General features: G+C 47.3%; 1 protein-coding gene across 8 annotated transcripts in view; it reads right to left on the minus strand.

The window, feature by feature from the left end:
• Positions 1–15,938, minus strand: part of iqsec1b (IQ motif and Sec7 domain ArfGEF 1b) — a 118,852-nt gene that overhangs the window by 43,061 nt on the left and 59,853 nt on the right. For 4 of the 8 annotated variants that reach the window (XM_078092491.1, XM_078092493.1, XM_040203691.2 and 1 more), the window contains one exon: positions 11,665–11,718. The exons of 3 other annotated variants lie outside the window; for them this stretch is intronic. In XM_078092491.1, the coding sequence (XP_077948617.1) occupies positions 11,665–11,718 (54 nt within the window). Of the gene's footprint in view, positions 1–937; positions 1,657–11,664; positions 11,719–15,938 lie in introns of those variants that run through there. One more of the 8 variants, XM_078092496.1, reaches the window with a different exon arrangement.

A 15,938-nucleotide genomic window follows, 5' to 3' on the forward strand; every position in this document is an offset into this window, starting at 1 on the left:
GCAGAGGACGGGAAGAACCTGCTAAACCTTTCAAGCGAGTGTATCAGTTACTTACTGGCTTCGTAGTTCACTGCAGAACCCATTTAAATATCTTTACACAAAAGCTACGTGAGAAATACCTTTCAGTTGAATGTGTTTGTTAAAGCAGCCTTTGGTTAAGTCCTCAAGTTCCTACAGTTTCCTCTTATCCTGCTCCATGTGTTTTGTATTGTAATCCCCCTCTTTTCAGTTCCCCAACAACAGGAATATTACCATTAAAGTGTACTTTTCGTCGCTCTACGCGAAGCCACTCGGCGGTTGTAGCTCGCGGTCTTTGACATCCAAACAGCGTTATTTCTAGCAGAAGAGTATCGCTCCGCGGCGGGCAAAGGACGACCCATCAGCTACCGTCTGATGTCCGTCCAGCTTAGAATTGTGTCTCAATTCTGTCTTGCTTCTCCGACTGAACCATTGACTGGCGCCCACTCGACCGATTGTCCCACAACTCTTAAATGCTGCACTTTCCATAATACAACTTAATTGAATCTTTTGCAAACTTGTCCGAGCTGCAAAACATAAATTTTCCGCTGACTGGCCTGATTCTCTAATGTCCCAAATCTTGAACACAACAACATGCAGCGGGCATTGGCCTCTTTTTGTGCAAACTCGAGGAACGGGTTGCCGCGCTGGAACAGTGGACGAGCGAGCACGCGTCGCCTCGTGCTGCCGGGAACAATAACAATGAGCGTGACAGTGTGGAGGGGGGGGGACAACAATAGCGCTTCCGTTTAGACCAGTTGACCTCGCAGGACACGTGGACCCCCGCGCAGAGTGCAAAACAAAGCATGTGCAGCACACAGGGAGAGCCGAAGCAGTCCGGCCGCACAAATTAGAACCAAGACAAACCGCGTGTGTCTTTTGTCTTTGACTAGGAGAGAAACAGCAAACATGATCTCACCTCCTATAGAAGCCAGGCTGGATACACAGGAACTGCCAGTAATCCAAACAGAAAGATTTGAACTTCAGCATTTTGTCAGCGAGTAACAAAAGTCTGAAGTTAAAAATGTCATTGCGCGCAGAAAGGTCCGTAGATAAAACAGACTTGTGTTAAAAAGAGTGTGTTGCCTTCAGAAGAGCAACGCACAGTTCAGACCCCACATGGTACAGTCCCATCTCAGCATCTGCCACATGGAGGGGGGGGGGGTGAACCTGCATCTTTCTGCTCCCTTTGTTAAGGCCAAGAAGTCCACTGCGGTCCTGTTGTCCTGTCCTCCACCAGCGTCCCTGCCCAATGCCCCTCCAGTGGACACCACGGCTTCACCGGCAGTTGAGGGAAGGTTTGTCCCAAAGCAACCCCCCCCAGTCACCCTCCTTCCCAGTCAGTCAATAGCAGAGGAGGTTGCTGTCCCCCATCATCACCACAGCTCCTCAGTCGCGCTCCAGCTGCTCCTATTGTGACGAGGTCGGACTCGGCCGGGGCCAAAAAAAAAAAAAAGGAGCACACAAAGGCCTCTTCGGCGGCCGCGTCAATTAGGGCTTTATCAGATGCTGCGCGGCCTCCCGCCAGCTAATCAGCGGCAGCACATGGTGCGAAGAGGGGCGAAGCCGGCTCCCGCGAGCCTCTCACATGTGCGCGTAAACCCCGGGCCGGTCGCCAGGGCAACCGCGAACACATCAGCAGCAGACGCGGATGGAGGCTCGATGTTACTCCCCGCTGATTGGTTGAAGAAGAGGGCTCGGGGTCACAACAAATGAGGGGAACCAATCAGCACTGTGATCCGGCTGATCTATGATCTATTTAGATCTATGTATCGTCGGCTGGCTTGTGCAAACAAGGATTCGTTTTAAAAATCCTGTTTTTACTATAAAAATGACATTTTGAATCTCTCTTTTAGCGCCCTTTGAGTTTTATTTAAAGCCCAAATTAAATCTAATTGTGTTCCACTCATAGTCACTTTTAAATTGCGGGCCAAAACAATATTCGAAACAATTTCCATCCATCCATCCATCTTCAACCGCTTATCCGGGGTCGGGTCGCGGGGGCAACAGCTCCAGCAGGGGACCCCAAACTTCCCTTTCCCGGGCCACATCTACCAGCTCTGACTGGGGGATCCCAAGGCGTTCCCAGGCCAGTGCAGAGATATAATCTCTCCACCTAGTCCTGGGTCTTCCCCGGGGCCTCTTCCCAGCTGGCCGTGCCTGAAACACCTCCCTAGGGAGGCGCCCAGGGGGCATCCTCACCAGATGCCCAAACCACCTCAACTGGCTCCTTTCGACGCAAAGGAGCAGCGCCTCTACTCCGAGCTCCTCGCGAATGGCTGAGCTTCTCACCCTATCCCTAAGGGAGACGCCAGCCACTCTCCTGAGGAAACCCATTTCGGCCGCTTGTACCCGTGACCTAGTTCTTTCGGTCATGACCCATCCTTCATGACCATAGGTGAGGGTAGGAACGAAGATTGACCGGTAGATCGAGAGCTTTGCCTTCCGGCTCAGCTCTCTTTTCGTCACAACGGTGCGGTAAAGCGAGTGCAATACCGCCCCCGCTGCTCCGATTCTCCGGCCAAACTCACACTCCATCTTCCCCTCACTCGTGAACAAGACCCCGAGGTACTTGAACTCCTTCACTTGGGGTAAGGACACATTCCCTACCTGGAGTAGGCAATCCATCGGTTTCCTGCTGAGAACCATGGCCTCAGATTTAGAGGTGCTAATCCTCATCCCGACAAAACAATTTTAACTTTTAAAATGTTTAACCTTTTTATTTCAGAGAAGGATTGAGCCAAATGATCACTTTGACAAATTCTGCTGAGTTTAGTTTTTTTCTCCATCAATTCAGCCAAATTGACGCTTCTCTGGCGACGCCCAAGAGTAACGTCAGAATAACTAACTGAAGGACTATTTAGCTGCGCTGGAATCCAGAGCAGCAAAGTTAATGTCCTACTCAGACGCAAGCATCTCCATATTTAATTAAACTATTTATTTTCTTTTTCATCCACACATTTGGATTTACATAAATACATGTTCATTGAATAACATAGATAACACAATAAAGTCAAAGGTTGACCTGTTAATATAGTGGCTTTCTTTTCCGGGAATACAAAGAGCTTCACCACCTAGATGACTCAGGTTAAACAATCCTCACCCTGGACCTAACAAATTCACAATTAGATGACAGCCCGAGTTCCAAGGGGAAAAAAAACACTCTAAATCAACAGAAACTCGTGGACAAACTTGTAAAAAATAATGCTGCATGAAGGAGAATAGATGAGTGCAGCTGCATGAATGAATTAATGATGAATGCAGAAATGCAGGTCATCAATAGTTGATGGTTACACATGTTATCCTAACACATCCGTGTGAAAGAATCACAGTGGTTTGTACGTCGGTTTTAGAGTCGAGTGGTAGAGGGCGGTTTGTACGTAGAGTTGGTTATTGCACAATCCAAAGAAAAAAGTCAATTCGGCGGAGATCCTTCCGTCAATTTGCACTTTGCCGATGCTTTAAAAAGCCACGCAAACCCTCCAGCAGCAGCGAGGGCCACGGCTGCTCTCTGCTAACTGCAGATATCACTGTTTGGATGGCCGTCGCGCTCTAGCAGAGATGTTGAATGAAAACCAAGCATGAAGCAATACCGCAAATACTCAGCCGCTCTGAAGCGAGAGCCGTCGCGTTGGGTAAAAATGCGGCGTGTCCCGACCGAACGGCGCGCACAATCCCATCGCACGCTGCACGTCACAAGGCCGAACGTCGTTGGGCAAAGGCCGCGCTTGTGTGTCTAATGGGGCGTTGCGTTAATTAAAGTCTACCCAATACTAGAATGGGATCCCGCACTTAAGGAGTACGGCTGCAGAGCTTGGCGGATGTTAAAGAGGCTCTTTGGTGTTTCCTTAAAGTTGAGTGATTTACAATTTAAAAAGACAAATCTGTTGTATTTCCCAACTAGCAGCAATACTGAAAGAACTGACTATGATTTAATACTTACTTTCTTCATATCTCTGTGTTGGCCAATGTGGACCACATCAAGTCTGTAGAATACGGCCCAGAATCACTGGATCTCACTGGAAACTGAGATTTCCAATAATGCAACTTCATATAGTCTTTTACTAGATTCTTTCTGCCTGATGAATGGCAAAATATTCAAAATGACATGTCCATACTTTATAGTTATAGTACAAGTCTGTAGTGTCCAGGCCCAAAGTGAAACGAGCCCAGGGACATCATGAGGGTCTTATTTTTTCTGTTGTTGTAGTCTCAGCCTATAACTGCTTCCCCAGGCAGAGTAGTACTCCTTTCTGAACCGGAAAGTAAACCAGCACAATGAAGGTAATGGGTGAACTAAATAGGGTGTTCCTCCTGAATGGCCGTGCCGTTCTCCCTCGACACAAATAAGATAATGTCGCTAATCTGTCGTCCAAACTGGAATTGTGATTTTCTTCTCCTTCATTTGCCATCATGAAAGGATTATGGGACGGGCCACATGTTCCTCTCGCCTCACTAAGGACCAGTGTAAACACTTTCCTTTGTCATGAGGGGGCATCCAATGGGGCGGTGGGGGAGTAGGAGGGGGGGCATTATTAAGGAAGCGGGTGGAACCGGCCATCTATCATGCGGTTCCTCCGGGGGGCCCGAGGAGCGAGACCTCCGAGCGCGCCTGATCACCTCTTCATTACGAGGGTGGACAAAGGAAACCCCATCAGGAGTGAACATTAATTACTCCTCCTTCACCAATTCTGCCGGAGAAGACGGAGGACAAAGCCCCCGCGTTCCCCTGCGCGACGCATCGGGACAGTAAAGGAGCGGCTTTTGGTTGCCTGGACCAGGTGTAGCGCTTCCTGTGAGCAGCTGCGCGCGGCGGCGGCGGCGGCTAAACGAGCTGGCGGGTTGCGTTATGGTAATAACTCCATTTGGCGCCTGGGGGAGGACAAGCCCTTCACTCCAGCTGAGCTCGGCTCTAATTCACAGGCTTTGACCGTCGTAGGTCGGCGCATCAGGGAGGGACCGGCAAGCAGCACTGTGCGAGCGGCCTATTCATTTTGTAATAAAAGACAACGACTCCCAAGATGCACCGTGAATTCAGGAGCACCAACAGTAATCACGCGTCGTTATCGCAAGGTCTCACATTTCTGTGACATTTGATGTGAAACAAATAATCTCCACTTGTAGAGCGGCTTCCAACGGTCTTCAATAGCGTCATCAATTAATGATCAGCATCCCTTCTGTCCCTGTTGTGTGTATTTTGGTTAAATGAAAGTGACACCAGAGACGGGTCCCACGGTAACCCTTCATCCAAACCCCCCCCCCTGCGCCAGCGAAATGCTCGATGAGCTATGAATTTATAACCTTTTATCCCCTCTCAACTTCCAGAAGGATATTGCCTCCTTGATATGATTCTTCCTCATACATCAAGCACTGCCGTGCCGGTCCCGTCAGAACACACTTCCCCCACCAGCAGGAGCGAAGCATTAGATGAACATGGTGCTTTGTATTTCCTCGAAAATAAAATAAGCGCCGAGGCCACAAACTCCGCCGGCAGCAGCATTGTTCCGCTGATTTAGTCGGCAGAACGGATCCCATTATCGCGTTTATCCTCACAGAACAGTTTACCATGTGACCTACATTTTAAGATTCAGGTCTCAGATGGCCGCCGATTGGAAAGCGCTTGGAGTGTGAGTTGAGGGGAGAAGGGCTTTAGATATGATGAAGATTGACCCCCCCATACAGCGTTGCTACAGTGTTACCGCCCTCGCCTGCTGATGCCGGACGCGGCGTAAATTCCCCACAAAGTGTCGGGGGAGTGATAAACCTCATCGCCACCCGAGGCCCTAACAGCCCCCACGGGCCTGCCGCCAACCGGGGGGGGGATCGCCCCAGGACGCCAGCTGAGGTCTGAGGAGGAGTGACGAGTGCCTTCCGCATCTCCCTCAGCTTGGGGCTCCACCCTGCAGAGGGGGGGGGTTGGGGGGGGTCCTAATAAAAGTGGTCATTTCTTCTCGGATTAATGATTTATATCAGGGTGTCCGGGGAGTTAAAACCGCCTAAAATGTGCGCAGAATAACTTAAAGATAAGTATTTCTGCATGTGTTCTTCTTCAATGTTAAACTAATATGTATAACAAATACGGTTGAAACAAGTAGCAGATGCCCAGTGAGGCGATCAGCTGGGAAAATACACAGCGGTTTCCGCTCATGGCGTTTTTACACTAATTCCTACGTTCCTGCTCCTTTTTAAAAAGTCAACTCATATGATATCAAAGAGCTCTGGAAACATGTTTGAGCTCACTAAGATGCATGAGGCAAGACTACGAGTTCCCTCATTAACTCCAGCATATTTGGTGCAACAAAATTGATATAATTTAAGTACTTCATAAACAGACAAAAGAAAGAAAAAGATAGAAAATCAAATGTTAGCCACGATGGCAATGAAGCATGACGGCGAGAGAATGCGCTGCAAAGTCTGCAGCCTTTGATTCGCTAAAGTAATGCGCTCACGCAATTATATTTTCAATTCAGGACTTTGGATTTGCATTTGTGTCAGTTTGCATGAAAATATGATATTATTATGATGCAAAGGGTGAACGCGCTCCCAGAGACTGCCTCCTAATGAGCAGCTGGACACAGTCACACCATGGTGATTGAATATCATTGCTAGCAGCTCTCTACCCGAACATCTGGACCGGGAGCAGTGCCCCGAGGCCCCCGAGAGCTCTGCTGGAGGGAGGCAGTCATTTCAACACATGCATGGTGGCATTTCATCAGACCCGAATGCCCCCGTGTGACTGAGAATACCAGCAGGTCGGCGCTGAGCGCCGTACCCTTCATGGGGGAGACCTTTGCAGGCTTTGCAGCCATGGAGCCGTTTTGAAAAGCTGCCTCATTTGTTGTTTCATGTGCAAGTTTTTCTTTGCGTCACTCTTGAATAATGTATATCCTGTTAAAAGTTCACTCTTTGATGCTGTCAACTTCTTTTTGCTTTTAAGAAAAATGAAACGTCAGAGCAGCTTTACGTTTTGTAAATTTGAGAGTTGATCCTAAACGTTTCTGAGAAACTGAGTACTCCTTAAAAGGTACAAGAGTAAAATATATCAGTTCAATGTACTCATTACATGGCCCCTGTCAGTGCTGAGGTATTATAGTGATACTATGTCTATAATGTATTAACATATTTACAATGCCTCACACAACCCTAATTTGTATACAGCACTGTATAATCGTAGTTAAAACAATCATTTTAGGACCGATGTATAATAACCTATAAGATCAAGTATCATAATATTTTTTGCAAGGATTGTGTATAACAATTCCCATTGTTTCTATAAAGTACATCATTTTTAGAAAGCATTACAAGGTCTGCTGTCTTTGATCGCTTTAAGTTAACCTGTTTTCCTTGACTTTAAAACATGACATTAGATTGCATTAGATGCATTAGACTCATTAGATACTTAGATACCTAATTAGTCACCATAAAAATGCCTTTTATTATATTCTCCTAAAGCATTATGAGTGCTCATAACATTGTTGTTACGGTTATACAATACTGTAATCTCATAATTCATTCATTCATTTGGAGTGTTTATCACCACATAATTACTGGTGCTTACATGGACACAGGGCCCGACGGCCCGAGGAGCCGGAGCTGCACACTAAACACGCAGATCCTCGATAACAGTGACGAGTGGCTGAAAACAAACCGTCTGAAGCGGAGAGCCGTCAGCTCTTCCACCGAGCGATCCATAAATTCCATTCTTTCCTAATCCATAAATTCCCCTTTTTTTCATCCATTCATCAATCCCTCCATCATCCATTCCTCCAAGCAGCCGTTGTTTCCTTTTTTATCTCCATCCATGTATCGTGCATTCACAAAGCCGCCCGTCCGTTGGTTCTTCCACCGTCATTCATCCATCCATGCATCCATCCATCCGTCCAATCCGCCCATCATCCATCCAGCCGTCTGAATCTTTCTATCTTCCTTTCCATCCATGCATCTGTCTAGCTGGGAGGTGGCACAGTGTCAAAGACCACCGAGAGAGTCAAAGAGCCTTTGAGACATGAAGCGACTCACAGCAAATACATGTGATCTATAGAACAAGAAAACACATCAGTGACACGAATCAGATGGCAACGGTCTAATTAGGACATGTGTGACATATTTCAGGATGCTGGTTGATATTGACAGGGCGTCACCATGACAGTGATGTTAAACGGTCAGGACGTGTGAGCTCTGCAAGCTGACAAATACAGAACCAGGAGCCTCAGACCGGCCGGATAGCAACGAAAGGAGAATACAGTCGTTGGAGCTCTCGCACAAATGCATTTATGGAAAGTGGACTGGATTAGAGAGACATAAAGCACATGCACACGTGACAGCTCTTTTTAGTCATTGCAGGCAAAATGCATAATGGATAGCAGGATAGTTGTTAGAAACCATAAATGCAAAATGCAGCAAGGAAGATGGTTGCAAAAAGTGTGCATGCAAGGTTCCTTGCTCCAGCCCGACCGCAGGTCTCCGTTTGACACCTCATGTTTTATGCATTATGGAATAACCAGATGTGGCCTCTTTTGTTCTGCCTAGATTTGCCAAATGACTTTTGATGTCGAACTGAGCAGCGAGGCAGCATAAATCCTGGATCCGATAGCGCAGCCTGTGTGATGTTTGGGCTGACAAAAGTCCATTTTATCCCTGGAAGGTTTTCACTTTGATTTGTGTCCATTTTAATCTCCAAGACCCTCCAGTTGCACAGGGGGCTGAAGCCACAAACGGGGGGGGGGAGGCAGGGGGGCATTCCCGGGAAACATTTTATTACAATATCCATCAGGATGTTTTTTAGCATCATCGGTCAAGTTATTTGTATTAATTTGGGGCTTTATTACATTTTCCACCATTCTTACAGTAAAATATGACATTTTTGAGATTAAAAGACAGACAAGGTACAGTTAACAAACCCAGAGTTCTTAGGAGATTAGCATGGCGTGAGGAGCCAAAACAGCGGATGCACACAGCAACCCATTTTCCCGTTGATATATAATATAGTTTTGCTCAATACGGCAAACGAGCAGCCAACTCGGAAGTCCAAAAAGTCAGCCTTTTAAAAAAAAAAAAAAGAATTCTACAAAAGTTGCAGATAATCATCATGATATGAAAGCCCCGCGGCTACATTTGCTGCAAAATCTAATCACGTAGAGGTCTGTCGAGAACAAATATGTATTTAAGAAATAAAGACGGGCGGGGCCCGAGGAGACCGCGGCGGATGCGGTCGCTTCTGATGCTATCTGGCATTTGAACAGCTGGCTCTGTGACAGCCAGCCGCATTGTTATCCACCCTGCGTGCATGCACAGCCAATAACTGACAGCTCCAGCCTGACTGCTGAGCACAACCGGATAATCATCACGCGTGTGTGTGTGCGTGTGTGTGTTGTGCAGGTATACAGCTTTAGCGCGGCACCCGGCAGCCCGAAATCTGCCACCGTGCGGATTCATGGGAGCGCGAGGGCCGCTTTGATCTCTGCTACTCTCGGCTGCGCCGCCATGAAAGAGACTTTACAATTAGATCCATTCAACACAAACAGCGGTGGCGGCAGAGCGAGAATGAAAAGAAAAAATCTATTTATGGCGATGACGACGCTTATGTGAGGTCACTTTTGATTAGCAAGTCCTCTACTTGCACGTCTGACTGTTTCCAGCTGCAATCGCCAACCGGCTGGAAACATCCACTAAAGGTGCACGCGTGAGTTTGCCGTTCAACTTCAAGCAGGAGGTCTCCCCGAATGTCCCAGTGGCCTCATTCCTCATTGACCTTTTGTGATGTGAGTAGGCCCGCGAACAACGTCGATGACGCCCACGTTTCCAATATAACCCAATCAATCAATCAATCAATCGGGGGCTGCAGCTGCTCCATTTGATACGGCTGTCACGGTGAGTGATGGCTGCGGCCCTGTTGAGGCACAGCTGAGACACGCGCGGAAGACGAATGGCGTCGCCCGGCATTAATCTCATCCGCGCCGCTCACTATCTGACGGCACAGTTTCTCAATTAGCAGCAGACGTTTGAGGCTAATTGCTCGGCGCTCCTCTGAAGAGCTCTTGCACAAGCATTTGCCCGTTGCCACGTCGGGAATCACGTCGCCATAATATTGCACCTTTGCGCTGATGGCGTCCATTATTAACAAAAGACCACTACATTTTTGTGTTCTTTTTTTTTTCTTCACTATTTGAATACGAATGAATGAATGCAACTACTGACCCTGCCGGTGATGTCAGTTAGATAATTATATAGAATAATTATAGAAACGCTGCCAACATTAGCAAACTTTATCCACTAAAAAACTAAAATCCTCCTCTATATATAAAAATGATAAAATGACAAAAGAATAAATTATATTCACCGTAAAGTCCTTAAAAGAATCTTTTACCTGCAATAGAATGACATTGTGGCATCGCTGAAGGGCCTGAAACACAACAAGTCATTACAGTTCCAGTTGTTCCTACAGAGCTTGAAGACCACACAAACGCCACCGGGGTTTGGACACTCAGCGAGTTCGACAAGGGAGAAGACAATACCCCCCCCCATCGCCTCCAACCCCCCTTTCCACGCTTCTTTCGATCACTACAGATTGGATTAATTCTGGACTCTCCAGAGGAAAATGGACGGGAAGCTGATGACAGCTTCTCACAAGACAAAGATATACTAAAAACTACGGTTCCACCAGCAATGATTGGCTAGTTACGATAGCTCTGTAAAACCAGGTGTGAACGGGAACGGGTGATGAGGGACACCAGCTTTGCATCAAAAGATGGAAGTTCCTTCCTATTCTCCAAGGTTACTTCAAACCGGACAGGAAAACAACATCAGCAACAGTTCCAGCAAACACGTGTCAGCTCTCCGAGCCCAAAAGCTATAAACCTCGGGGGGAAGCACTGCGCACGCTATGTTGTTGGTTGATTGGCTGGCGACCAGGTCAGGGTGACCCCCCGTCCCTCGCCCCGCGACCCTGTGTGCAGGGTAAGCGGATTGAAGATGGATGGATGGAATATTGGCAGAGCTGGAAGCGACCGTCACCAAACATGGGCAAACATGTTTTGGATTTGTTTCCTGCAGGAGAGTCTAAACATTTTCTATCAGCGCATATATTTGACTTTTTTCACAGACCTTTACTTCCTTGTCAAGCAATTATAGTTTTATGTGCACGCGTGTAGCAGCCCAACTACCGTGACAGGCCACAATTGGATGAATCCAAACTTACCAAACCAGTGAGATTAAACCGGCTGACAGACAAGGAGGCGCCAACGAAAGGCTTCAAGTAAAAACGACACTAGGAAAGGGGGGGGCTGCCTTGTTCAGACCCCCTCTCTAAAAATAGCTCAGCCCACCGTGACGTCATCAGAGCCACGCAAACAGCGGACACGGATGTGTGGAGTCTGTTTGAGTCTTTGATACGATAGGAACATGCACACACACACACACACACACACACAGAAAACACATGACCGTGCACAGAGCAGCACACACATAAATAAACAATAAAATGCCCAAATACAATGTATTCTGTTCATAAAACGACCACATAAATAGCCAGGAAATAAAAAAAACATTTTGTATCATTAAGTGAGCTTTTTCCACCTTGGATTCTTCTTGACTACCACCTCATTTCTCCACATGGTCCAGCATGCAACATTTACAACAAGTACTCACAAGTAATGGCGGCGTCTGTGAGTCATGGCGGAGCTGCGGACTCCCGTGTCTGGTCTGCGGGGAGCAGGAGAGCAGAAAGCTGAAGCAAACACTGACTGTGATACAGTTAAAGCTCCCTTGGTCACACATCCCCTCGCGCTCGCTCACACACACACACACACACACACACACACACACACACACACACACACACGCACACACACTCCCTGAATTGGCTTGCTGCTCATTCAAGAGCTTGGTCACAGTGGAGACGATGGGCTCACGTTCAGCAGTCTCACGATTAAACCGGCAAGCCGCCCGTCTCATTAAGCAGAGCTCACACTGTCCTGTGTTTAACATTCTCCATCTTTATCCGTGTACTTACCATCAGGTCTTCTTAACCATATGGTCAATATCTATTAGTGTTTTACAAAACAAAAAGGGACTCGCACGTTCTCACGCTGTTCACCACATTCTCATTTGTGTAGTTATTCGGCGCTTAAATGTGTCTCTTTCCATTGGATTAAATCCAAAAGAAACACACATTTAGACTTAATTAATTCAAGTTATGCATTTCTTATAACCCGCCAAGTGCAACTTGACAACGAGCTACACTTCAAAAGACTCACACGCGTGTGCGTTTGCACAGAAAGGGTGCAAATCAGCATTTACCCCCCCAGCAGAAGGGACCGCGGCGCGGCGGCGGCTCGCTGTGCTGCCGAGGAGGGGAGAGGGGATTGGCCCGGTGGTTTCCATAGAAACCACACGCTGCGTTGAGGGGCAGGTCCGCGACGGGGAAAGGCGTGAGGGAATCAAAATCTGCTTCTCGCTACTCATCCATGGCGGATGAGCCCCTCTGCCGCTAACGGACCAGCGTGCAAATGACTTTGTAAGGTTTAATCAGGCTTAATCGCATTTGATACTGGCACACCTGGTACTACGGCTTCAGTGAGAGGAGAAACTAAATCCTCTTTTTTACCCCGTAGGAACAACAGTAAAAGTCTGGCAAAATAAAGTTCATGTGGTGTCTTTTTATGTTGTGTAACTGTAGCATGAAATCGCCATCAAATGATGGAAATATGTCAACTAAATGTTGGTTTGCCGTGACCTTTGTACAGACATGGTCCTCAGGGGACGCACACCTGCTTGACAGAGTTTGACATTTCTGGTTTCAATGGAAACACCTGAACATCTGGTTGATGGAGCGGCGTCGTCACGTGAAAAAACAATTTCCACTCTTTTCATCTGACGCGGTGATCAGTTGAACATTTCAGGTTCGTGTTTTTATTACTGAAAACCGAGAAGGTTTGCATTCGCATGGAGGTTTTTTTCTGCAGGGATTCAGCTCTGCAGCAACAGGCCAAAGTTTGGACTCACTTTCTCACTTTATTGAATGGGAAAGTGTGTCCAAACTTTAAACTGGTGCAATATTTAACAGGAGTTGGTGCCTCAGCATCTGTTAATGGACCTGGTCTCAGCAGAAAGAAACTGCAGTTACCTTCTCGCCTGTAAAAAGGCTCCAAAGAGGAGCGATTCAGCGGAATGACTCTCTGTCAGGAGAAGAGGGCATTTTCTTAGTGTGAAATGAGATGACTTTTTTTTCCTCTCTCGGGTTGAAAAACGTGTCCCGTTAGCAGATGAGCAGAAACCCCCGGCAGCATTCCAACCCGCCGTTTCCTCGTCCGCGCTGAAACCTCGTCGCCGTGACGAGAGGCGGACGGAGGTGCCGAGACATCAATCACGGCCTCGAGGCCTTTACAGCAGCCGTTCCTCCGTCTCTGGAGACCTAATGACATTCAGTCCCACTCCACCCGAAACACCAAGCAGAGAGATAACCACCTTGCAAGGCGGGCCGTGCCTTTGCCTCGGTTCCCTGTCAGATCCAGATGTTTTCAGTGTTCTCTCCGCCAGGGAACACATATCCAACATGACTAATGCTGCATGCGCTCACAGCAGGGGGCATATCTTGATTTTACAAACCCCTCCCTGGATACCAGGAGACGAGTGGCCCTCGTGCTTCTTCAGCACAAACATCATGCATCTGCAGAGACGTGCAGAGCAGAGTGCGTCGCTCCAGTCTGATTTTTGCCTCGGGACTGTGCTGAGGGGGGGGACATCCCCAATAGTCTGGACCTCGGGATCCTACAAGATGCTGGTAGACCACAACAGCGGAGACTGGACAGGAAGACAGACTGGAAAAGGAAAACCAGCCAGTTCCAGCAAACCCCTCGGACACTGGTTGGGAAAATATCGTCATGAGCTTCCATTCGCGGGAGAACCGTCATCACTGGGCAACACACATCTGGAGACGCTAGATTTCACCCACCACCTCTGACCCTCGGGCCGTTACGTAACTGGCCTACAGCAGAGGAGACCAGTTGATGTGGAGTCCTGCTGGACTTGTCTACTGGGATAGTGTCGAGCAGCTCCGCATCTTGTGTGTAACGGAATGATTGCAATCTAAATCCAGATTAGAAATGATGAGGAAAAACTGAAATGATTAAAATGACATTGAGCCGATGAATCTGAGAGAATCTAAAGAGACCGATAACGAAACAAATCCCGACACAAAGAATATTATTAAATTCATATATTGTGTTATAAATCTATTTTATGGAAATTCCTTGTATAAAGAACACACCACTCTCCAATGCTTCAAAGTATGACTGACATGCAAGTTATTATTGTAAATACACATATTATACGTAATACTTCCGATCTCTGGGTCTACGCTTGGGCCTGTATTAAGCGTCTCGTCATCTTCTAGGCCAGCGAAGTGGCTGGTGTCGGTCCTCTTAGATACCGACTGCTATGGCGTCGGATGAGAGGCAGGCGTTAGGGCCCAGGAGTGGATGCTCGCCCCCCCATCAGAAAGAAGAAGGAAAAAAGCCTCAGGCTCAAAACAACAAACACATCATCCCGATGTCCGCAGTCCCCTGCTCGCAGTCGGGGAAACACAAGGAGCAGGATGGGAAACAGCAACCATCAAGGGGCAATTCGATCCCGAGACGACGCGTGGAGCGTGAGCTGCGTGTGACCGAAGCCCTCGCTGCACATCGTCTCATCGGTTTGCTAATCACTCGTGAGCAGCAGCAGCAGCAGCAGCACGGCCGGCAGAGAGACAGCCGGCTGCCAGGGTGGGTGACGGGAGGGGGAGCCACTCCCCCCTCTCGGTGGTCACTGTCTCCCCCCTCAGGCTGCGCGGCCTCACATCTGCTGCAGAGTCTGGCCAAAGCGCCGGCGACCGGCCCCCCAGTGACGCCTCCGCGCTGCCTCCACGCTGCCCACCTCATTAGATCTCTCCCCTCGTCAACATTGTGAGCTGAGAACATGTTGGAGTTGTGTTTACAGCTTATTTGTGCTTTCCCTAAGTAGCCAGAATTGGTTTTATTGTTTTTCTAAAGCAGTCCTGTAAAATCAAAAACTGTCTGTCAAAAAACATGGAAAAAGACAGTTTGGCAGGACTCAAATTCCCTGAACATATTTGACAATTTTAAACTGAAATAACCCCATAAATGTTTAAATGAATATTGAGTTATGTGTCTTTATCTAAGACAAATATATAACTTTTTATGTCGATCTTGTGTTGTAAACTTGTTCCCGAAGCTGCCAAAAAAAAAAATACTGTTGCTTTAAAGCAATTAATCTGTGCTACTTAATTGATTATATGATACCAAATTCCAAAATGAATATAGATGTTAGAAATATAGAACAAGTTGACGTAAACGGTTAAATAAATGAAAAGGCCATTTTGTTATTTTTGTTCCTTATCTTCACATTCTGTATTTTTTTTTAAAATCATTTCTAGTACATCACCCTTTTCTAATTGCTCATTTGTTATTTATTTGTCAATGATTTGTACATCTTGCTTCTAAAAATTCCCTTTGAATGAGAAATTGAGCTTCCGGCAAAAGCTGTGCCGTTTGACCCATAAAGTCATCGCATAATTGTCAATTATCCCGATTTCTAACATGGCCACCTGACAGACATTCAGTCCAGGCTTCAATTAACAGGATGTCTTGCAAGTGAAATCTCCGGAATGAGATGGCACCATCCCACATGGTTCATTACCTCCATCGGAGAGCCCAGTCAGGGCAAATTGTCACCGATATCATTATTTGATTGAATGGCTGCATGATTTCTTTAATGATGAAGATTCTAAGGCTTGAGACCTGTGTGACCTGGACAGTGTGTGTGTGTGTGTGTGTGTGTGTGGTCACATTCTGCACGTGTCTGGACCAACAGAGGGCAGTGTGTTTTCACCCAATGAGGCGTCCCGCTGGACCTCTGCTTCT

The sequence above is a fragment of the Gasterosteus aculeatus genome, chromosome 17 (assembly GCF_964276395.1).
Source record: "Gasterosteus aculeatus chromosome 17, fGasAcu3.hap1.1, whole genome shotgun sequence".
NCBI lineage: Eukaryota > Metazoa > Chordata > Actinopteri > Perciformes > Gasterosteidae > Gasterosteus > Gasterosteus aculeatus.